Here is a 24,242-nt window from a genome sequence, read left to right as displayed (position 1 = left end):
GTGATGTTCTATATTGTGTGAATCAGCTATGTTTGGGTTCATTTATGGGTTAAAATAGTGACTTTGAGAGCTGTTTTACTGTACAATGTAAGTCAATGAGGAGCATATTTTGAATTATCAATTTCTAATCAATGGAGCAATTATTTTTGATTTCTTGTCCACCTTTGGAGTTACATCATGGCAAGGTAACTACACAACCCAAACCTCTACCAAAGTGGTCTTACCCTTTAAGTATAAAACTGGCAATACGACGCCATCAAGGCCCGTCAACATATACATTTCAGTCGACTAAATCAACTGTAGATTTAGTTGACTAAAACTAGACTAAAAGTAAAATGTTTCAGATGACTCAAATATGAATAAAACCAAATTCATTTTAATTCAAAAGATTAGGACTAAAACATTTTTTTTCAAGATTTACACTGATCCATTGGATCAATTTCCAGCCAACAGTGTTGTTATACAAAATGAGACATTTCGTTTTTACTTTTAACTTTTTTTATTTAAGTTTTATTTCATATATTGTCAGTGTAGAGTGACAGAAAACCAAGAGCAGAGAGAGAGCAGACAGCAGAGACACATGAGTGAAGACGGGTGTTGGATTCGAACCCAAGACCTATCGTTGCTGTCGGGTAGAAACCTCATATCTCCATGTTTCAATTTTGTTTTGTTAATGAATGCCCTATTTCATCATACAAGTGTGTTGCACGAAAGTCGTGAAAATAGCAGATCTTCACGTTCACAACACCCGATGTGAGGCATTGTGAGCTTGTAGATCTGCTATTTTCACTATTTTAAATCACTTTTGGAATCATAAAAAAGGCACAGTTTTGGACATACAAGGTTATGGTCTGTGAACCACCAGGGGGCACCAGAGAGGATTGCATTTGTCATTCTATTTTCTGTGTAGTTTTTTGGGGTGGGGGGGGGGGGTTATGAAATGACACAGATTTAACTACATGAATTCTACCATACCTATTCAGGGCGTTTTCACTAATAGGCGAACATTCTGCAGAAATAAGAAAACATTCTGAAAAAACATCCAAATATTCCGAAAAAAAACAGGGGAACATTCAAGGGAAATACATGAACATTTGGCTAAAAAAAACATTTACAAGCTCATAGTGTGTCACACTGTGCCACATTGTTAGCTTGCATTTAGCTATACGAGAAAAAGCAAATAGCTCACAACGCGTCGCACTGCAACGTGTGAGATTGTATGTTAGATAGGCTATGCTATACCAAAGTAAACAAGGCTTAAGTGGTTAATGGAGAAACAGCCAAACATTGCCGAACATGTTCGCCTATTATTACATGCCCAGAATATGGACACGAGAGTTCACGTGGTTAAATTAGTCATAGCAAGCTATTTTCATCTGATGGGTTAATTATTATCGTCCTAATTACAATGGCCTTACTTATATAATGGTATCACTTATAATGGTCTGCGAGACATTTGGGAAAACCAGCCCAATACAGCTCTCTCGCTTGCAATTCTGACTTTCAAACTCAGAGTCTATAACGATACAATTGTAAGACAAAATCTCAGAATTCTGGCCCAGAAAGTCTCCCTTGCATGACATTAAAAAATAACAATACAATAAAACTTTTGAGATAGGAAGTTGAAACTGCAAGAACAAACAAAAACACAGACACGTATGTTTTCATTGTATTCAGTGGTTGAAGTGGTCGTGGGTTTGTGAGAGTTATTAGGGTGGATATTAAATATGACATTCGAGGCAGTCTTTGCTCATTGGGTCAGAGGAAGCTGGGAGGAAGTTGTTGTCATGGGAACCTGGTTGTTGATGGTGATTCTCTGTCTGGTTTGACATCGGACCATGCCTGTGATGGCTCTCCTGAACCTGCCAAGGATGGGGTACAACGCTGTCAGCTTCCACATACACTGAAAACTGTCATATAGGCTCTATTCACAGCAGCCATTTTATGATGACATTCACAGGTGTTACCAATGATACTAATGAAGGCTCTGTTCCATTCTGGTCAAACAGAGTCAGGGTGCTGATATTGTGCATGTTGGCCCACTGGAAAGTGAAACACTCTGTTACATCAGTGGGTCTACAGTTGGGGTTCAGGGACCCTCATGGGCTTCCAAATGGCCCCTTAGGTGTGTAACTCTGAGAGTGTACAAATGTTGTGTACAAAATGTGTACAAGAGTGTACAAAATGTGTACACTCTCAGAGTTATGGGGGTCGTGGAAACCACTGTGCTAGACTAAATGGAACAGAGCCTTCATTAGTCATTGGTAACACCTGTGAAGGAAGTGATAATATGGCTGCTGTGCATAGAGCCTATTGTCGCTGTCTGGGTGGAAACCACTGTGACTTTTCAGAAAATGGGGACAGAGCCTGTGTTCCAATGGCTCCAATGTAGTTAATATCATTACACTAATGGTCGGTCAGGACAGACAGTACACTGGCGGAAGCGTAGCCAGCGATGGGCAGAGCGGGCAGTTGCCTGGCCAGTTGAGCCCTTGCCCGCTGCTGAAAGACAGGCAGAGAAAAAGAAAAGAGAAACTCTTTGCCCCCGTGAAGTCTCTTCAGAAGTATTCTGTTTGAGCGTCACAAACGGTAATGTACATTTCTGTTTAGAGGTGCAGTGATTAATGGGCCATTGCTTAACAAAAGACGACTCGGCAAGAATCCACGCCTTCAACACCTTTATCAGAATCAGTAGAAGGCTACACATTACAAAAAAAGTTCTATGTCTCCTTGAGTTTGAGAGAGATTTAACTGAAGGTACTATTCAATAGCTGTAGAAATTTTCAAGAGCAAGCGAGCCCTGTCCTCTCATGCTGTAATGGACTGCTGGATATGATCGTTATAGGAGGACGTGGGCTTTTGGTTGCACATGGTTGAACTATATAGCTAGACTCACGTCTTATTGGCTACATAAATGCAGGTTATAGAAACCCACTTCTTATTGGTTACTACATAGATGCAGTTGATAGAAACTCACTTCTTATTGGCTACAACATAACTGCAGGGGTTATTGGCTACTACATGAATGCAGGTTATAGAAACGCACTTCTTATTGGCTACAACATAGATTCAGTTTAGAGAAACTCACTTCTTATTGTCGGAGCGTCACAAACAACATAATTGCAGGGGTTATAAACTGACGTCTTACTGGCTACAACATAACTGCAGGGGTTATTGAATACTACATAGATGCAGTTGATAGACACTCACTTCTTATTGGCTACAACATAGATGCAGTTGATAGACACTCACTTCTTATTAGCTACAACATAGATGAAGGGGTTATTGGCTACTACATAAATGCAGGTTATAGAAACCCACTTCTTATTGAATACTACATAGATGCAGTTGATAGACACTCACTTCTTATTGGCCACCAAATAAATGCAGGGGTTATTGGCTACTACATAAATGCAGGTTATAGAAAACCACTTCTTATTGGCTACAACATAGATGCAGTTGATAGACACTCACTTCTTATTAGCTACAACATAGATGCAGGGGTTATTGGCTACTACATAAATGCAGGTTATAGAAACCCACTTCTTATTGGCTACAACATAGATGCAGTTGATAGACACTCACTTCTTATTGGCTACAACATAGATGCAGGGGTTATTGGCTACTACATAAATGCAGGTTATAGAAACCCACTTCTTGTTGGCTACAACATAGATGCAGTTGATAGACACTCACTTCTTATTGGCTACAACATAGATGCAGGGGTTGTAGAATGTGGAGGACTTGGCGAACAGCGGGGCGATGATAGCCATTGGGGCGGGGATGGTCTTAGGGTCTCCAAACGAGGCCCACAAACACACGATGGAGTATGGAGACCATGCCACCAGGAACATGACGATCATCACTATGGACATCTGCAACAACAATAATAATAACTAGACCATACCCGGTCGACGCATCCGTGGGGGGATATGCGCACATGATCTGGCAACCCGGGAGGCGACATTGTTTGACACATAAACGCTAATAAGAAGCTGAGATTTGATGAAATTGAAAAACGGGCTTCACAGTTAAGTTCAGATGGTAATGGTCAATGGGTGTGCAAAATCAGAGCAATTGCTCCAGCCACTGAGGAGAACCGGGTAGTGACACCACTACAGACAGACAGACAGACAGAGGTTACTAGAATTATAGTAGGATAAGGGTAATAATAATAATAATAATAATAATAATAATAATAATAATAATAATAATAATAATAATAATAATAATAATAATAATAATAATGAACTCATTCAGTGCCAAGCTTATTTATGGAATTTTGGCTCTGAGTGCCACAGCCAAAATTCAAAAGTGCTTAGGAAGCGAGATACAGCCTTTTTAAGTTATAGGTTAAACAAGGAGTGGATGGAGCAGCAAATCTTCAAATCATCATATCTTGGGTTCTGAACATGTTTTTCAAAAAAAAAAAAAAAAAAAAAAAATATATATATATATATTTTTTTTTTTTTTTTTTTTTTTTTATGACGTCTTTGACGCCTTGTGGCGCACGGGGCGTCAGGCCACGGGTCGTCTTTGACGTCTTGTGGCACTGAATGAGTTAAAGCTGCAAGCAGCGATGAACGGGCCCTCGACGTTCTGTCCAAGATACAAGCCTTTAAGGCTACATGGCTTAAGCAAATTAACCGAAACCAAAAAAAAAAAGAAAAGTTTGAATAGAGAAAAGGTTGAAAAAAAAAAGTTAAAAAAAAAAAAAGAAAAAAAAAAGTTGGGAAAAAAAAAGTCCACCCATACATTTTGGACTCTGTAGCATGCTGCCATCTGGAGTTATAGCTGTTTAAAGGCCAGCCAATAAGAAGACAAAGGGGGCGGAGCTTCAGAAATTACAGCTCGTCCCTATTGGTGGTCTTAGTCCACATACCAAATTTGGACTCGGTAGCATGCTGCGAACCGAAGTTATGGCTGTTTAAAGGCCGGCCAATAGGAAGACAGAGGGGGCGGAGCTTCAGATATCACAGCTCGTCCCTATTGGTGGTCTTAGTCCAAATACCAAATTTCTACTCAGTAGCATGCTGCGAACCGAAGTTATGGCTGTTTAAAGCCCAGCCAATAGGAATTGTAGATCGGCTATTCTCACTTCCTGTTTGGCGTTGAAGTTTGACGCTTTGCCACGGTCACGCCGTTTTACGAAAACTCTAGCTTTTGATAACTTTTCATCGTTAACGTCTTTTGTGTACTCTGAGTGAATTTGAGGCGGATCCGATAATCTGCCAAGGAGGAGTTCATTAAAGTACAACGCGTGAAAATGGCGTGAAATGCACCAAAACGCCACTATCAATTAAAAATGGCCGACTTCCTGTTTGGTTTTGGTCATTGCTCCAAGAGACTTTTTTGTAAGTTGGGACATGATACAGGTGTGTACCGATTTTTATACGTGTAGGTGAAACCGTATTGTCGGGCTTGAAGCACAACGTTTTGTAGGGGGCGCTATTGAGCCATTAGGCCACGCCCACTTTTATTTTTTTTTTAATACGTCATTTTTCGCCACTGGTAATGTGTGTGCAATGTTGCATAACTTTTGGAGTACGTATTGCCCCTCAAAAACGCGATTCCTTATCGGGAAGCGGAAGCGGAATCATTGCGGTTTCAATAGGGCTTCGCACTACTGCGAGTGCTCGGGCCCTAATAATAATATTCTATAGAGCGTCGCAGTTCCCGCCCACTTCCAGTTGCTGGAAGTAAACACTCAATGCATTTTTCCCATTGACTTTTCCGAAAATATTTATATAAATTAATTTAAGCCTAGAATCAAGCTATCCAGGATCCTGGTGAATCATGACCATAAAACGTTTGATTCTGTGAAAAAACTTTTTTGAAAACGGCAAAACAAAGGGTATTTATTAAACATAGTATATCATATCATTAAATATAAAATTTAAAAAATCACAGAAAAAAAGGTTCTATGGTCATGATTCACCAGAATCCTGGATGGCTTGATTCTAGGCTTAAATTCATTGATATAAATATTTTTGGAAAAGTCAATGGGATAAATGCATTGAGTATTTACTTCCGGCACCCGGATTCTGCGCAACTGCGATGCTCTATAGACCAGTGGTTCCGTGGACCCCCATCTGAAAATATGTTGTGCCAGGGACCCCCATACAAGATATGGGGCATTAAAATGTTTTAAAAAATATTTCAAACTTTTTGTAACCCTTTGAAAATAGCCGACATGCAAAGCTTACTTTTCACTCATTTTGAATTCCGTACTTTTATTTATTTATATTTCATTTATTTATTTCTGCATTTATTTCTTGTATTTCAACATTGCAGTATTGATACTTTTACTTATTATGAAGTACTTTACTTATTACAAAACATACATTAACCACTACAGCGCTATACTTCGCCTATATATTTCGTCTATTTGAAAAAAGCAGATCTACAAGCTCTACAACACGTCACTTTGTGATGCGTTGTGAGCTTGAAGATCTGCTATTTTCAAAAGATTTGATCCATTTTGATAACTTGTGAAATTGGACATGCTGCGTTATGAGTAATTTAACATTTGGTACTTAAAGTATATTTTAATGCCAATAATTTTGTACTTTTACTCAAGTACATTTTTAATACAAGTAAGACGCGCGAACGCTGGAAGCGAACGCAGCTCGAAAATATTGTGTGTGTGTGTGTGTGTGTGTGAGTGTGTGTTTTGACTGTAGCTGCACTCTGGCGCACTCTGTTGGCCGCACCCAGGCAGTGCACTGCACACAGACACACACACACACACACACACAAGCCGAGCAGAGTTCCATAGTAGGCTCCACTTGGGCGGAGGCGCCACGCCTCCTTCCGCGTTCGCAACCAGACTTGAACTGTAACAGAGTATTTCTACATTGTGTTATTGATGCGTTTACTTAAAGGGATAGTTCACCCAAAAAATCAATACAAAAACTTTTTTCTATCGATTAGTCACCCCATGGAGATTTGAATTCATGGATATTTTTTTCTTTGTCGCATTTGCCCCTAAGCCAATAATTTGATGACCAGCGGACCGGCAGGCAGCGGTTCCGGTAGGAGATACAAAGGAGACTCTACGTGTCTCCTACTGGAACTGCTGCCGGTCATCAAATTATTGGCTTAGGAATGTGACAAAAACAAAAAGAATATCCATGAGTCTCCATGGGGTGAGTAATCGATATGAAAAAAAGTCATTGTGGGGGTGAACTATCCCTTTAAGTAACAAATGTGAGTACTTCTTCCACCTCTGCCCACCACACAGCTGATCCAAATTAACGATCAATGTTATTATCAAGCCAACAGTCTCTTAACAAGCATCATTTAATTCAGGTGTCAGAGCAAACAGCCGTAATGAAACACAGGAGGTAGACTGATTTCTGTCACTCAGAGTCAAAGCTGAGCAGAGTGTGTACATAGTGAAGTCAGTGAAAAAGAAAAAGAAAGAAAAATGAAAAGAAAGATTTGGACAGAATTACAAAAAAGGAAACCGCATGTTGATCATGTATCTCTTTCATCTACAGTATGATTTATTTATGTATTCATTCATTCTTACTTTTTTGTGTTTGTCTTTTATACTGCTGCACAACCAAACAGCCCTCTGATGGGACAAACAGTAACAGTCAAGTTGTACTTGATTCTCACTGGAGGTCCATTCTCTATACCCGACTGATACATGAGCCAGATACATGATACATACCGGATACATGGGTGTGGTAGTGTGTATGTGTTTACCTTAATGACGTCCATCTGGTCAGACCATAGTCCATGTGGACGGTGTCCAGACAGTTGTTACAACATTGTAATAACAGTGTAATAGCATTGCTTACCTTGGTGACATCCATCTGGTCAGACCAGTCCATGTTGAGGGTGTCCAGGCAGTTGGAGGCTCTGAACCTCTGCATGGTGACAGAGACGTTGTAGTAACAGTAGAACATCACTGACAGAGGAAGCACAAAGTTCACCGCTATCACTGCCATGGTGTAGCTGACGAATGACCTGTTGAACAGAACCACACTATCACTGCCATGGTGTAGCTGACGAATGACCTGTTGAACAGAACCACACTATCACTGCCATGGTGTAGCTGACGAAGGACCTGTTGAACAGAACCACACTATCACTGCCATGGTGTAGCTGACGAATGACCTGTTGAACAGAGCCACACTATCACTGCCATGGTGTAGCTGACGAATGACCTGTTGAACACAACCACACTATCACTGCCATGGTGTAGCTGACGAATGACCTGTTGAACAGAGCCACACTATCACTGCCATGGTGTAGCTGATGAATGACCTGTTGAAGACAACCACACTATCACTGTTAATGACACACTATCGCTGTTAATAACACAATCGCATGCTGTAGTTTTTGTAGATTTTCAAACCTTTTTTTGTTGTTTGATGAGTGTGTGCTGGTATTCAGGCAGTACTAATCTGTTTGAGTGTGCGCGGACTTTCAGACGGTACTACTCTATTTGATGTGTGGGCGTTGGTATTCAGACGGTACTAGTCCATTTCAATACGGTACAACTATATTTTATGTTTTGTTGGGCGCTAGTATTCAGGCAGTACTACTCTGTATGTAGTATGTAAGTATGGAAAGCAGCTATTGTTGTAGCCAGAATGTTGAGTAATATTTGTGCAAATAAATAAGTGACTCCGCACTCCACGGCTCCATGCGCCAATTAGTGTAGCAGGATGGGTTGCATCTTTGTGCTGCAATCAGCTGCAGCTGTTTATGCCGTGCTCATAAGGATGGACAAACACACATGGTCACCCTTAGAAGCTGGGCAATGTGAATGGAGCATTAGGCCAGTGGTTACTGGTTATAAAAGCTAAATGTGCTAATATAGCATACAAATCAGTTTAACCAGTTCAGTGCCATTTTCTACTTTGGCTATTAAAAGAAAAAGTTTAAAAAATGATAATTATAATAACTCACATATCATTATTCCTCCAGTCGATGGTGCAGGTAGCTCCGGTGGGGTCGGGGGCGTAGCCTGCCCAGCCTACAACAGGCATGGCAGACCAGAACACTGCATTGATCCATGCTGATACCATGAGCAGTGCATAGGACCGCACTGTCATCTTCTGACCTGGAATATGAATATTTAGTATGTATTAGTATGTATGCATACTGTCATCTTCTGATCTGGGATATTAATCATTATCCTACTATAAAATGAAGAAACCTCTGTCTGTCCTTCTGTCTGTTCCGCATTTTTCTCCAAAATGGGTTGAGAAATTGATCTAAACTTATACACGGGCATTGACCAGTAGCATATGAAGAATGACAAAGTCAATTTTTTCACTATCCCCAAATTTAAGCTGTTTATTTGCGTTTTTGTGAACTCTGTCCAACTGTAAGCAGCTGAGCTTCAGAGTTACTGTGCATGCGCGGCTATAGGCTCTGTTGTCACGGTTACGGTCCCCACCTTTAGGGCTGCAATACACACACACACACACACAGACACACACACACACACACACACACACACACACACACACACACACACACACACACACACACACACACACACACACACACACACACACACACACACACACACACACAGAACGGCAGAACATATCAGAGCTACATAGTTATAAAGGAGTTTGATTTAGGAGCCATGCGGGCACTTTGGATATTATGTCCATATGCACTCGCACGCAGATTGAAACACGCAATGTTTGCATGAGCGTCGTGTTATTAGCATGAATAGCTTAGCTGAAACAACAACATGGACTTCTCATGGTTGTGGTAAAGAATCGACGTCGGGTTGTCACACACACCACACGCCAACAGGACGCAATTAGCAGCGCTCCTCTCCAAAAGTTAAACTATGCACACCGAGCACATAACCCAAAAGTATGCATAGGGTGTACATCCGTGGGTATGGACTACTATGGGTTATTTATCATTCATTATTATGTAGGTAGAAGTAAAGAGTTTGCCAAACTTTGCACAGTTTGCAGAACGTTTACGTAACATTAATAATAATAATAATAATAATAATTGCATTTTTATGGCGCTTTTCTAAGTACTCAAACTTACTCAAAGCGCTTTACAATGGTTCATTCATTCATACATACAGGGAGGGGACATTGGGAGGTGGAGCGGCGAACAGTCGACGCCAGCGTCCCCACTTTTCCCACATTCACACACCAATAGGATTAATGTTACAGCTGAACTGTACTGATTAGAGAAGGAAATTATGCAAACTAATTAAATCGTAAATTAAAATATCGATTGACACACTGTCACTGACTATTCGTGTAAATGTGAAATGTCCTCAAATTGAAACAAATGTTCACTATAAAAGACATTTGAAGAAATGCACTATTATAGTGGATGTTGTGTATGATGGGACAAAGGGAGCAGGAGGGTATGTGTGTGCGCGTGCGTGTGTGTGCGTGTGTGTGTGTGTGTGTGTGTGTGTGTGTGTGTGTCCTGCATGTAATCAAAACACTAAAAACCAAAAAAAAACTGGACCTGATAACATCCCAGCTGAAATCCTCAAGGAAGGAGGCTTGACACACAGTATGAATATGAGACAAACAAATATATATATATTTTTTTTTAATTGCTATTACTTTTTCATGGAGGCGACAGCACTTGTTTTTCAAAACATACTTTTTGCTACTACTCCTACAGATTTTGCCCAAAACTCACACAAATCGTGATTTTTGTTCAGATTCCATTCCAATTGGCTATGACTGTCATCCAAAATCTGTGGGCCCTTGGCTAGGCAACCCGACCTGGTGGAAGACCTGCGCTCTGAGGAGCACACTTTTCTAGATCTAACTTCACAGGTTCTGGAAGGTTTCATAATGGCCATAATAGTGATAGTGATGAAGTCACACGGAAAGTATTCAGGTACAGTACCTATGTCTGGTCTGCAGATGCTCAGGTAGCGGTCAATGGCCACCACGGTCAGCAGGCCGATACTGGCCATTCCAAAGAAGATGTTCAGAGCTGCATAGATCTACAAAACAACATGCACAAAGACAATCATTATAAAGAAGATGTTCAGAGCTGCATAGATCTACAACATGCACAAAAACAATCATTATTTGGTAAAACTGCAGTGATATGAATACATCTGTTTTAGAAAACGTTCACAGGATTGAATGGATGGGATTGAGGGGATCCATGTCTCTGCTTTTGATCGTACATTTTTACAGCATAGTTTGATAATAAACATGGTGTGTGCGTGCGTGCGTGCGTGCGTGCGTGTGTGTGTGTGTGTGGACCGACACCCATGCGCAGACACATGGTCAAGACGATCTGCTGCAGTTCAAAGCAAGCATCAGAATAGGCTCTATTCACAGCAGCCATATTATGAAGACATTCACAGGTGTTACCAATGATACTAATGAAGGCTCTGTTCCATTCTGGTCAAACAGAGTCAGGGTGCTGATATTGTGCATGTTGGCTCACTGGAAACACTCCCAAATGGCCCCTTAAAGGGTGTGTAACTCTGAGAGTGAAATTAAGCAATATTACACGAGAGGGTGTGCTTTACCGTCATTATTGGCACGACAGTGATGCGGTCAGGAACGAGGCGCCAGCCGAGTTCCGCCAGCATCACTGAAGTGCCAATAATGTAAGGTAAAGCACACCCTCGAGTGTAATATTGCGATTATACAACAGTTACCAACAAAACACATCCAAATGTATTCATATTGTGGGGCAATTAATAATAAAAATGTTTCGCTATTGTCCGTTTCCCTGTAAAGAGAAGAGTTTTTGACTGAGACATTAAATAGTCCCTGTAGCAGCGCTTTGAGTTTGAGGCGCCGTCTCATCAACACAGCTGAGCTATCAATGCTTGCGCAGTGGAATGAATTCCAGTAGGCTATATGCTCCGTCGTACGACCGTGTCACGCGGCCAAAATAACTGATCTACAAGCTGACAACGCGTCGCGATGGCGACGCGTTGTGAACTTGTAGATCGGCTATTTTGGCCGCGTGACACGGTCGTACGACGGAGCATATAGCCTACTGGACTGTTAACGAAATGGGAGTCATTTTACTTTACACAGGAGGATATTTATAACCTTCTAACCATTGATCAACCGTAAATCCACCAAATTAACAACATAGTCCATTTTGCATAGCTGTTTGTTCTCCGGTGGCGGCGGTGGGTCAGGCTACTGTCTGTTTGTTTTCCTACCGTGGGACAGAGTGACTTCACAGCACAGCTGTGCCATATAATGGTCTAATCAGGTGCGGACTGGACTGCACTGCGGAGTGATTTATTAATGTGATTAGGCCCGTGCTATGATGCTGGTTTGAAGCACGGCTAGAAAGCTATTTCAACCAATCAGATTGCTTGGTCGGAACTACCTGTTGTATAATGTACATTTGTACACTCTCAGAGTTATGGGGGTCGTGGAAACCACTGTGCTACACTAAATGGAACAGAGCCTTCATTAGTATCATTGGTAACACCTGTGAAGGAAGTGATAATATGGCTGCTGTGAATAGAGCCTCTTGGGAAGAAAGGTGATTGAGGTGAGTTTGAACGTGGCATCATGGTTGTTGATGCCAAACAGGCTGGTCTGAGTATTTCAGAAAATGCTGATCTACGGGGATTTTCACGCACAACCATCTCCTACACCAGTGGTTCTGAAACATTTTCATGTCAAGGACCCCCCAAATGAATGTATTTGTCCAGGGACACCTATCTGAAAATAGGTTGTGCTCCCGTACAAGATTTGTGTTGTTAAAATGTTTCCAAAACATGCTTAATGTTCCACATTTTTTCACAATCTTTTTGAAAATATCAGATCTAAAAGCTCACAACGCGCCGTAGAGCTGCTATTTTCAAATGGTCGATGTATATTTCAAGTATGGTTAAAGTGGTTAAATTGGGGACCCCCGGGGACCACCTCAAGGACCCCTGGGGTCCAGGGACCCCACTTTGAGAGCCATGCAGTAAATAAACAATGGCAACTTTGGCATTGAACAATGAAAACTGTGTCCAATCAGAAGGCTCAAATGAAACGAATGGTTTCATGGTTTGTGAGCTCAAGGTCTGAGGCCAGATTAAAGTCACATGGTTCAAATAACTGTGAAGTAACGAACAGCCAATAATCTGAAATAATCTACATTTGTAGCAAACCATGATTTACTTCTGTCACATATGTTCATGTGCTGTTGTTCTGCTTTTAACCCATTCAATCCAGGAGCATGTGTACATTTTTAGATTTTTAGTTAAAACCATTATTTTATACTTAATTTATGCTATTAAAAAATAGCAGATCTACAAGCTTGTAGCGTGGCACTTTTTTCATGTCAAGGACCCCCCCAAAATGATTGTATTTTTCCGCAGACCCCCATCTCAAAATATGTTGTTACAGGGACCCCCCCAGAAGCAAAGATTTTATTTTATTTTAAAATGTAGTATATTTATATTCAAAGATTTGCACACATTTTCTTTTTTCTCCCCAATTTTGTCGTTATGCCAATTAATTCCTCCCCACACATATTTCTGTGTGTTGTCACTGCATGGCACTGCTGTTATCTTACTGACTCACCAGTGAGGAGTCCTGCTCCTCGCTGGCAGGACGTAGCGCCTTCCTCCTATACTCCTCTCCCTCCCGCCCAACACTCCCTGCTGACAGGCTCCGCCAGGAGTATGCACAGTTACAAATAGCACCCTCCCCACCCGGCTTCCTTCCCCCGAAACACGGGCCAATAGGCTCCATGCACAGCAGCCATATTGGAAAGAAATTGGGCCCCTTCCCTACTTCCTTAACAGGTGTTACCAATGATACTTATTAAGGCTCTGTTCCATTTAGTGTAGCACAATGGTTCTCATTGTGCTAGTGCTAGTTACTTCTCATAACTCTGAGAGTGTACAAATGGAACCAAATGGACCTTTACGGGTCCATTTGGTTCCATTTGTACACTCTCAGAGTTAGCCATCCGTAAGGGGACATTTGGAACCCGCTCAAGGAACCAAGAGGGTCCCTGGACCACACGTTGAGACCCACTGGTGTAGCAGAGTGTTTCCAGTGAGCCAACATGCAACAATATCAGTACCCTGACTCTGTTTGACCAGAACAGAACAGAGCCTTCATTAGTATCATTGGTAACACCTGTGAAGGAAGTAAGGAAGAGGCCCAATTTCTCTCCAATATGGCGGCTGTGCATAGAGCCTATTGTGTTCGTATATAGACGCTCGACAAAGCCGCATGCACCACGGTGGATTCGAACCCACAACCTCCAGAGAGGTAGCTTTTGTCTTTTTGTCTGTCTGTCTACTGTTTGTGTATATATATATAATATGAAAACAATTGACTAACACCCAACTCCTATTCTTATAAATGGAGGAGCATCTCTCCCTTGTGCTCCCCCTCCACTAAACCACTGTTCTAAATCATAAGAGTTTCCTGAAAAACTTGTGTTGCTATATACATAGCTGAAATCTAAAATGACACAGAAGCTTTCCCGTTTTTACTGGGTTCATGCTCCACTTCGTCATAGTGTCACACGCAAGTACTGAAAATAGACACTCACAAGTGAGCGTGTAGACTGGCTATTTTCACTACTTTTAAATATCTTTTAAATAACAATAAAAAAATAAACGCTTTTGGACATACACGTTTTCCACCCAATAGCAACAATATAGTGGTTAGCAACAATATAGTGGTTATTTTATACTTTGGCTATTCAAAAATAGCAGATCTACAAGCTCGTAGCGCGGCACCGAGTGCCGCGCTACGAGCTTGTAGATCTGCTATTTTTGAAAAATTGTGAAAATGTGTGCAAATCTTTGAATGTACATTTTTTAAAGCGAACATTTGTAACTCAAATCTTTGCTTCTGGGGGGTCCCTGGAACAACATATTTTGAGATAGGGGTCTGCAGCCAAATACGTAACATTTTGGGGGTCCTTGACATGAAAAAGTTTCAGAAGAACCACTAGGTTAAACGACACGCGGCCCTCACGTTGCACCCACCTGGCAACCCACGTATCCAAACTTCCAGCTGCCGTGCAGGTCGGATGCAGCAGACATGGGGTATCCGATCCCTGCCACCCCGATGTCAGTGAGGGCCAGGTTGATGATGATGGCGTTGGTGGCTGTACGCAGCTCCTTGAATTTAACAAACATCAGCAACACCACAATGTTGCTGGCTAGACTGACGACACCTGAACAAAGGAAAAGACGAGCTGAAATCACACAGTCTGAAAAGATATACAACAGCATTTAAAGATACAATATGAGCAGGGGTCTTTGACGTTTTTCAGGCCAAGGACCCCTTAGCTGAGAGAGAGATGAAGCAGGGACCCTCACTACATATTGTATAAGTGTTGCAGATTAAACATTTTCATAGATTTAATAGATATGTTCATAGACTTGTTTGACAGCACTGTCACCAGTGTTGTCTAAATTAATGAGTTTTGGTTTAATTTACTTATCTTTTCAGTTTTTATGTCGGATTCGTTTTAATGTGTATTTTCAGACATTTTTTACGAAAATAGCTGATCTACAAGCACACAACGTTTCGCAGCGCGGTGTGCATGTGTTTGTACATCTGCTATTTTCGGCTAATGTTCCCCACAGAATAGGAATTCTAGGGTTCAAGTGGTTAGTGTAAAAGAAAAGTTCCTATCACACAAAGATTTGGTGGCCCCCTAGTAACAATTTAAATGAAAAATATATATATTTGAACCAATCTGTATGCCAGAGTAGTGATTCTCAAACATTTTCAAGTGAGGGACCCTCACATTTACATGACTTGTATTTGGCCGCGGACCCCCATCTTCTTCTTAAAGAATATACTGTGGAGTCTCACTAGAACACCGCCTGACAGGTAGGCACCTCACCAGGCAGGAGCAGTGGGACAGAGGCAGAGAGAGGCCAGGTCCTCATCATGAATCAGCCACAACTCCGTACACCTGCGGTGACTGGCTAGGTGTGGTCCACAATCATTAAAACACAGCCGCTCTGCCTCAGTCTCCACTGGCTCTCCTGGTGAATGGACGGGTGCTTCGGGTGGTAAGTGAGAACCTCCACTAAATTCCCTACACCGTTAATGACATTGTGTGTGAATTTGAGAACTAAAAGAATGTTTCTTTTATTGTGTAGGCAACCTGTGGAACGCACTAAAATGCATGGAATGTGAATGGAAAACCCCCGACCCCGGGAAGAACCTGTGTTGTGTGACTTACCTTATGATTTATTATTTTGACAAAGAAAAGTAGAAACAATGCTCTCTGAGCCAAGCTTTCAATAAACACCCTTTATTGGGCTTGTACCCTGCCTATCTGTGTCTTGGCCTTGATCAGTGTCCCACAATACACACTTTTGGTATGCATATTTAACGTTTTGGAGATTTAATCCTGCTGGAGTGTGGTGTGGTGTGTGTGTGTCACAACCCGGTCATTTACGACCCGACGTGGAATCGTTGCCATCCACAACCATGTTCATGCTGTTTCAGCCAAGCTATGTGTGCTAATAACACAACCTGGATTCGAACAGTGCACGTACCAATCTGCGTGCTAGTGCTACTGGAGATGATATCCAAAGCGCCCTCCCGCTCATAGAACACAGTGTGTGTGTGTGGACACAGGCCCTTAAAGGCTATGGTTACAGCGAGGCTGTAACTATGACGACAGATCCCATAGGCCAAATCGCTCCGAATCGCCAGTATTTACGCAAAAACGCTAACAAACAGCTTAGATTTCTGGAAAGTTAAAAACTGGCTTTGGCACTGTCTGCATATGCTAATGGTCAATGCAAGTGTGAAAGTTCAGATCAAATGCTCAACCCACTGAGGATGAAAATGCGGATTAGACAGACTGACAGACTGACGGTCAGAGGTTTCCTTTATTTATAATAGGATCAGTGCAAGTTTCGCATTTAGCCAGACGATCAGAGATAGATAACCTATGGAAATGTGTGAGATTTCTAAATTCAGTGAATGGTCGGAAACAGGGTGGAAATAATTCAGATGTTTAACTAGAAAAAGTGCTCCTCGGAGCACAGGTCTCCGCCAGGTCAGGTACGTTATTGTGGCCTCCTGGTGGCGCTATAATAGGCCAATGTGAAAAGGGTGCCATTTATTCTTAGGTCATTCACGGCAATCGGACACTGCATTCATGATTTGAGGCATTTTGTTCCAAAAATGTGTTTTGCTAAATTAGACCTGCTGGTGGCGCTATAACAGGCCAATGTGAAAAAGGGTGGCATTTCTTCCTTGGCCTAGTGGGAATGTGTTTGTGAAATTTCACGGAAATCGCGGGGGGCATACGTTAGTCCGACAGACCATTACTCCGACTATGTGGCATCCGCGTGCGGTTAGGGTTAGGGTTCGGGGTTGGTATAGGGTTAGTATAGTAAACGTCGGAGGCATGCGCTGTCGGAGGAACGGTCTGTCAGACTAACGTATTGCACCCGGAAATCGCAAGCTGCGTTCATGATTTGAGGCATTTTGTTCAAAACTGACCAATCCTGTAAATTTTGTTAGCGAACCTTAGCCAATGAGGATGAAATATGGGAAATGGGACAGATCTGTGTTGATCACATGACTATAGAGATACTGTGTACTGATTTGCATGACGTTTGGATAAAATCTGTAGGAGTAATGTAAAAAAAATGGGGTTTGCACAAATCGGCCTCCAGGTGGCGCTATAACTGGCCCATGTGAAAAATTTGAGGCAGAGGTTCTGAATTGGCATCCAGGGAGTGTGTGTGCACAGTTTCGCAGCGACCGGGCCAACGGTGCCAGAGATTAGCTGCTAACACACGGACAGGACGGACGGACACACACGCGGACACACGGACACACACACGGACGGACGGAGGGTAAAACATACTCTCTCGCCATATGCCTTTCGGCCTGGCGGAGACAATAATAACATTGCAGAACCGATGAAAGATTTCAGGGGTGGTCCTTCATATGGGATGGTATCAGGATTGGTTTTCAGAGCAGAGAGAGTAGGTGTGTCAGTGCTGGTTTTCTTTGATGTTGGCTCGTCATTCAATGAATTTAGATCTGTCCCTAGATCAGTGATTCCTAACCTGTAGGATGGGGCCTTCTGGTGGGCCGTGAGGATATCGCAAGTGGTTCCCAAAATAATTGGCAAATGATAATAAAACATTAACATCGGTATTTAAAGCAATTATAATAAACTAAATGTCATTGTGATTATTAAAATGTTTAATTGTTTAATTGATCCATTAACCCCAACACAATCGATTGATCGATCATTACAATAAAGGATGTAGATTTCCAAGTAGGCGCTGATCCAGAAAAGGTTGGGAGCCACTGAACTACATACTATCTGGATCACTGTTAGTTGCGAAAATAGCAGATCCACAAGCTCACAACGCGGCACGAAGTGCCTAGACCAGACCCCAAAGTGGGGTCCCTGGATCCTTGAAGGGAATCCAGGAGGTCCCCAGCAAAAAGTGGAACAGTTGAAACATTTAAGCCAAAATAATTAAAAAAAAATGATTATTCAAAAAAAGCCGATCTACAAGCTCTCAACGCACTGTGAGCTGGTGGATCTACTATTTTCAAAAAAAGGGGAGAAAAAAAAATCTCTAATGGGGGTCCCTGGCATTATATATTTTCAAATGGGGGACCACAGCCAATTATGTATACATTTGGCATGAAAATGTTTGAGAACCACTCCAAACATTTTGGGGTCAAATGAAAATAAACATAATGTTGCAACATAGCCTACTTGCTTTTAAGTATATTTTAATGCCAATACTTTAATATTTTTACCCAAGTAAAATGTTTTATTTTAGTTATAGAGGGCAATTATAATTAAGGCATATTTATTTAGCCTGGTAAAGCCCCTCCCTCCGGATATCTCATTTCCATTTGAGGGAGGGGCTTTACCAGGCTAATATGGATCCTTTTAAACTAAAAAAACAAAAATTATGGAAATGATTAGATTTTATTTCATTTATTAATTGCTTTTGAAGAAATATGTTTTAAATGTAGGAAATGGAAAAACGATGTGACATTTACTTAGGACCCAGAAAAAAAAGGTCTGCAACCCTAACATGGGCCACTGTTTGAAATGTAGTGCTATAGAGTGTTTGTTCAGTAACAGGGGTCTCCATGTCTCTCCAGCTCTTTAATAAACAGAAAATAAATGTTCAGGTCGGGATACCAGTTTGATCCAATCAGGAGAGAGAACTCGGACAGGATACAGGATGAACAAGTGAAATTGGAAGTGATGACACCAAAGACATGAGCAGACACAATTGGAACTGGAACACTAGATAGACAATTGAAGTTGATAAATGGCTTCTCTCTTGATTGGATGAAATTAACCCATCTGAACATGTATTTTCAGTTTGTTAAAGAATGGCAGAGAGAGGAAGACCCTTGTCCCTGAACTCTATAACAATGATTATTATCACAATGTAGAGCTTTAACCTTTTAACAAAACAAACAAAACATCACAGCATTTAATCATTATGAAATGCAGTGGTGGAAAAATGCAGCTACTCTGATTTATCTTCTAGCTGAGTAAAAGTAGCAGTACCACAATTTTGCTCTTTTACTGTTTTCCCAAACAGTGTTTTTTTTCTGGGTCGCGAGAAAATATCCCATTGTTTTTCTGTTTCCTTTATTAAAAACATAAATATAAATATAATATATTTATATTTATATATATAAATACATAATTTTTTTTTGTTTAAAATGATCACTGTCTAATAAAGATTTGCACACATTTTCACGAATTTTCAAAAATAGCAGATCTACAAGCTCGTAGCGCGGCACTCGAGCGTGTATATCTGCTATTTTTGAATAGCCCAAAGTGTAAAATAATGCTTTTTAGCTCAACCCTAAAAATGACACAGTTCCAGGTCTTAATGGGTTAATAAAAAACAACTTCATATTTCCTAAGGTTAATATGAGCATCAAAACTAAATTTTAAAATCATCAAAAATTAAGGCATGTTTGGCTTATTAGCCAGGGAACCTTTTAAGAAGTCGTGAAAATAGCAGATCTACAAGCTCACATTGTGGCACAAAGCGACACGTTGTGAGCTTGTAGATCTGCTATTTTCACTAGTGTGAGTCCCGGGCTAACATTTCTCTTTTGGGTCTTGAACTAAAACGTTTGGGAACCATTGCTCTACTGTGTATAGCAATGATTCCTATCACAATATAGAGCTATTTAACACTTCGCTTTTAACAAATGAAAATAACTTAATGTAGTACATGTCTCACCTGCGGTGATGAGGTATCCAGCCACTATGTTGTGTTCCATTTGTGTGAAGGCACTCTTCCCTCCGTACGGTACGGACATGTTCACTCCAGAGTCAAAACCCATTTTTAGTAACGTTTTCTAAGCAAAACGTCAAGCAACAATTGCACCCAAAATGAAGAAATACCACCCCAAATTCCGCAGAAAATGTAGAAATCTCACCCCAAACGGAGAAATATCGCCAACAATGAAGAAATATCACCCCAAACGAAGAAATATTGCAGAGAACGAAGAAATGTCACCCAAAATGAAGTTTGTGGTCTCATAAAAACTCAAAATTAAAAGCTAAAATTGTGAAAATACATGAGAGGAACTTTAGTCCAGAAAGGTTTAAGCAAAACTAACATCAAGCAAAACATATCACTGTAAATAAATATCACCTAACTTTGCAGCCTTAAAAAAACCCAAAATGAAAAGCTAAAATAGCTAAAATAGCGTGGAACACAAGGCGAACTAAGAAACTAATCTGTCAGTATTATTACTGAATGGTACTGGGTGGTCCTAAAACGTGGGTTTCGGGGGCTTCCAAATAGGGGGAGGTAGGATTTGTGTGCTGAGGATTAGGACTGTGTTTCTCAACGTGGGGTCTGGGGACCAAACATGGGTCCCAAATGGACCCTTATGGGTCTGTAACTCTGAGTGTACAAATGGAACTAAACCATTTGTACACTCGGAGTTACAGCGAAGGTGACAAAGTAATACTTTCAATGTTTGATGTTCCATTTTAACAAGAGTGTGCCATTTACACTTACATTATACACATTAAGCAATCCTTGAGTAGTACTTAACTACATTTGTACAGTGTACAGTCTCAGAGTTACAGACCCATAAGGGTCCGTCTTGACCCCTAGTGGTCCCCAAACCAACGGTTGAGAACTAGTGGATTAGGACATACTTTGTTAGTTGGTATGTAACATGGACACTGGCTCCAAACAACACAGATTAGCCCCCTCTGTCACGTGGAATTGTAGCTACTGCCAACGTGAGGCTGACATAATACATTTAATGCTGATCTGGGCCCAAAAGAGTTTTATTTTAACCATTTAAAGGTAGTCTAAGTTAGTGGTTCTCAAAGTGGGGTCCAGGGACACCCAGGGGTCCTTGGGGGGGTTCAAGGTGGTCCCCAGCAAAATGAGATGATATAGCGTCAAAATAAGTTGAAGCACTTTAAACCGGCTTTTTGAAAAGAGCCAATCTACAAGCTCACTGCACGTCATGTTGTGAAAATAAAATAAAATAATAATAAAAATCAGGATGTTTTGGAAACATTTTGACAACACAAATTGTGTAAGGGGGTAATTGGTTACCAATTTCATCCAATGAGAGAGACCCACAAAGACTATTTACCATCTTGTTTTTCAGTTATAATTTCTCATGTTTTTTTTTATCACTTCCAGTTTCACTTGTTCATCCTGTATCCTGTGTACGACTTCTCTCTGCTGATTGGATGAAATTGGCAACCCACCTGAAGCAGTATTTTGTCTATTAAAAAGCTGGAGATACTGTGATACAGGATGACCTCTGTTACTGCACAAACTCTCTATAGCAATGATTACTATCACAATATAGCTTTTTAACCATTGCCAAAAATGACCTATAAGCTCACAACGTGTCGTGTTGTCATGCATTGTGAGCTTGTAGATGATGTGCTATTTTTGCTCAATGTTCTCCTGTTATGACCTGCCAGAAAAGGCTGCGCTAGCTCATGTACTTGGCATGTTCGAGCCACAGGGTGGTTGTGTAGTTAACTTGCCATGATGTAACTCCAAAGGTGGGCAAAAATAATTGCTCCATTGACTAGAAATTGATCATTCTAAATATGCTCATCATTGACATCCATTGTACTGTGAAGAAGAAGAATCTTTTAGCCGGTAAACAAACACAAAGTTTATTCTGATAAATATAGGACCAAACCCAGTACTGTTTTTTTTTTTTAAATAATAATACAAATGTCAACTTCTTTTTGATTTGATTGCTTTTTGAAGATCCAGATCCACAGATCCAGTCCGTGTTTTCTTGTTAATAAAAATAGTAATATCAACAGCAGGGCTAAAAGAGCTCCTCCTGTGCATGCATTTAATTATCAATTCTATTCTACGGAGCAATTATTTTTCATTCCTCGCACACCTTTGGAGTTGCATCATTGCAAGGTAACTACACAACCCAAACCTCTACCAAAGTGGTATAGCCCTTTAAGTTCTTATTTATTGGTTTCACAATGAAAACTCACTTTTTAAGGTTTTAAAGAAAACATACCATGGCAATGTTTTACATGATTTTTTTCTAAATATGCATGTCATATTATCATTGAAATCTTGTCAATTATTTGGGGGACCACTTATCCGCATGGCCCACAGGCTGAGAATCAGAGTCTTAGAATATAACTAATATCACATACAACCATTAACAAATTCAGATATATTAACCACTTAAAACCTCATATATACCCCGTATTACACACACACACACACACACACACACACACACACACACACACACAGCCCTAGTTGTTGTGCAACACTTAATACAACTAATCAACAAGCTGATTATTAACACATCGGGTGCCAAAACCGTAATATTCAATATTCAATATTCAAAGAGTAGCGCTTTGGTGCCGAAACCGTAAAATTACGAGTTATCAGTCTTTTTGTTTTTTTCGCTTTTTTCCACACGGAGGGGCTGGAGCAGCTCTGGAATCACCCGTGGTGATTCTGAGAAGGAGAGGACAGATGGATCACTGTGTCGAAAAATCTCCTTCTCTAAAACCCCTATAACTCCGAAACTTTTTACGCTGGGGAAAACAGCTCATTTTGTATGCACGATTGCTCCGCCATAGAGACACACGGCCGGAAATGGAAGGCCTACAAATTCACGCCCACTTTTGAGATAACGCCGCTACTCGGGGTACGTTAGAACGATGAACTGCAGCTCTCAATGCATTCCCTATGAGAGGATATGAGAGTTAGCCTACTTTTAAAATATTCCTACATTAACTGGAGACGATATTGATTTAAATAAAAATATTTTTCCAAATGTATGGAGTGTCTTTGTCAACATATCTTCTTGTTTTCTTAATAGTTGATGTGTTTCACATTTAATTTGCCACTTTAACGAGTTACCCATAATGTTAACACAGCAGAGGGTAGACGGCAGACAGACAAGTTGTCGCATTTCAGTGACATCACTGTCTTTACGAGCGCGGAGCGCGCCGAGCGCTGACCAGTGGTGTACCCACTGTAGAGACAGGACAGGCGGTTGCCTGCCCAACTAAGATCTCGCCTCCCCTAAAAAAAATAACCCGAAAATGTGTCAATGTGTGCTTAATGTCCTTATATTATAGTATATTGTGGGTAGTATATCGAGATGACAGATATGGGACATTAAAAAGGATAAATTAAACAAATGTGACAGTTTATTAGAACACAAAAAAAATCACTACAGCTTCAGTAGTTAACCAGTGAAATTACGGTATTTTACAATGACTCTCATAGAGATTGCATTGAGAGCTGCAGTTCATCGTTCTAACGGACCCCGAGTGTCAAAAGTGGGCGTGAATTTGTAGGCCTTCCGCTTCCGGCCGTGTGTGTCTGTTGTTACTCGCGTGAGAGATGTTATTGTTCCAGGCGTTAGCCAGGACCATCGGGCAAAATGGAGGCATGCTTTTTTTCACATGGAATGCTCGTCGTGGAGTCTACAGCTTAAACAGCGCTGCGCAGCTCAACGGTGAGATTTTGGCACCGAATGTAATCTGTTATTATAAAATGCTGGCACCCAATGTGTTAATCCATTTTAATAATGTCATTGATTTAAATTTTCAATAAAGTAAATCATTTAGCCCAGTTAAAACAATGCAAAAATAGCAAAAAATAGCAGATCCACAAGGTTGTAAATTATTTTAGCATTGTTAAAAAAAAAGATTTTAGTAATAATCTACTGAATCAATGAATTTGATTAACTGTTGCACTTCTAGTAACTCTAGTAAACCATAAAGTAAACTGAAGCCAAACCGTA

General features: G+C 40.8%; 1 protein-coding gene across 1 annotated transcript; it reads right to left on the bottom strand.

Moving 5' to 3' along the window:
* Positions 1-1,062: 1,062 nt before the first annotated feature.
* rrh (retinal pigment epithelium-derived rhodopsin homolog) lies at positions 1,063-20,528 on the bottom strand. Its single transcript, XM_084044153.1, has 7 exons — positions 20,195-20,528; positions 14,954-15,144; positions 10,870-10,969; positions 8,926-9,079; positions 7,809-7,977; positions 3,697-3,875; positions 1,063-1,862 (listed from the first exon to the last, which is right to left on the bottom strand). Exons 1-7 carry the CDS (start codon positions 20,295-20,297, stop codon positions 1,751-1,753), a joined length of 1,008 nt encoding a protein of 335 aa, XP_083900279.1. The 5' UTR covers positions 20,298-20,528; the 3' UTR covers positions 1,063-1,750.
* Between the last annotated feature and the right edge of the window lie 3,714 nt (positions 20,529-24,242).

This window comes from Gymnoscopelus microlampas (assembly GCF_963454915.1).
Source record: "Gymnoscopelus microlampas genome assembly, chromosome: 20".
In the NCBI taxonomy this organism is placed as follows: Eukaryota; Metazoa; Chordata; class Actinopteri; order Myctophiformes; family Myctophidae; genus Gymnoscopelus; species Gymnoscopelus microlampas.
Note: the sequence above shows the minus strand (reverse complement) of the source record. Positions and strands in the feature narration are given on the sequence as shown.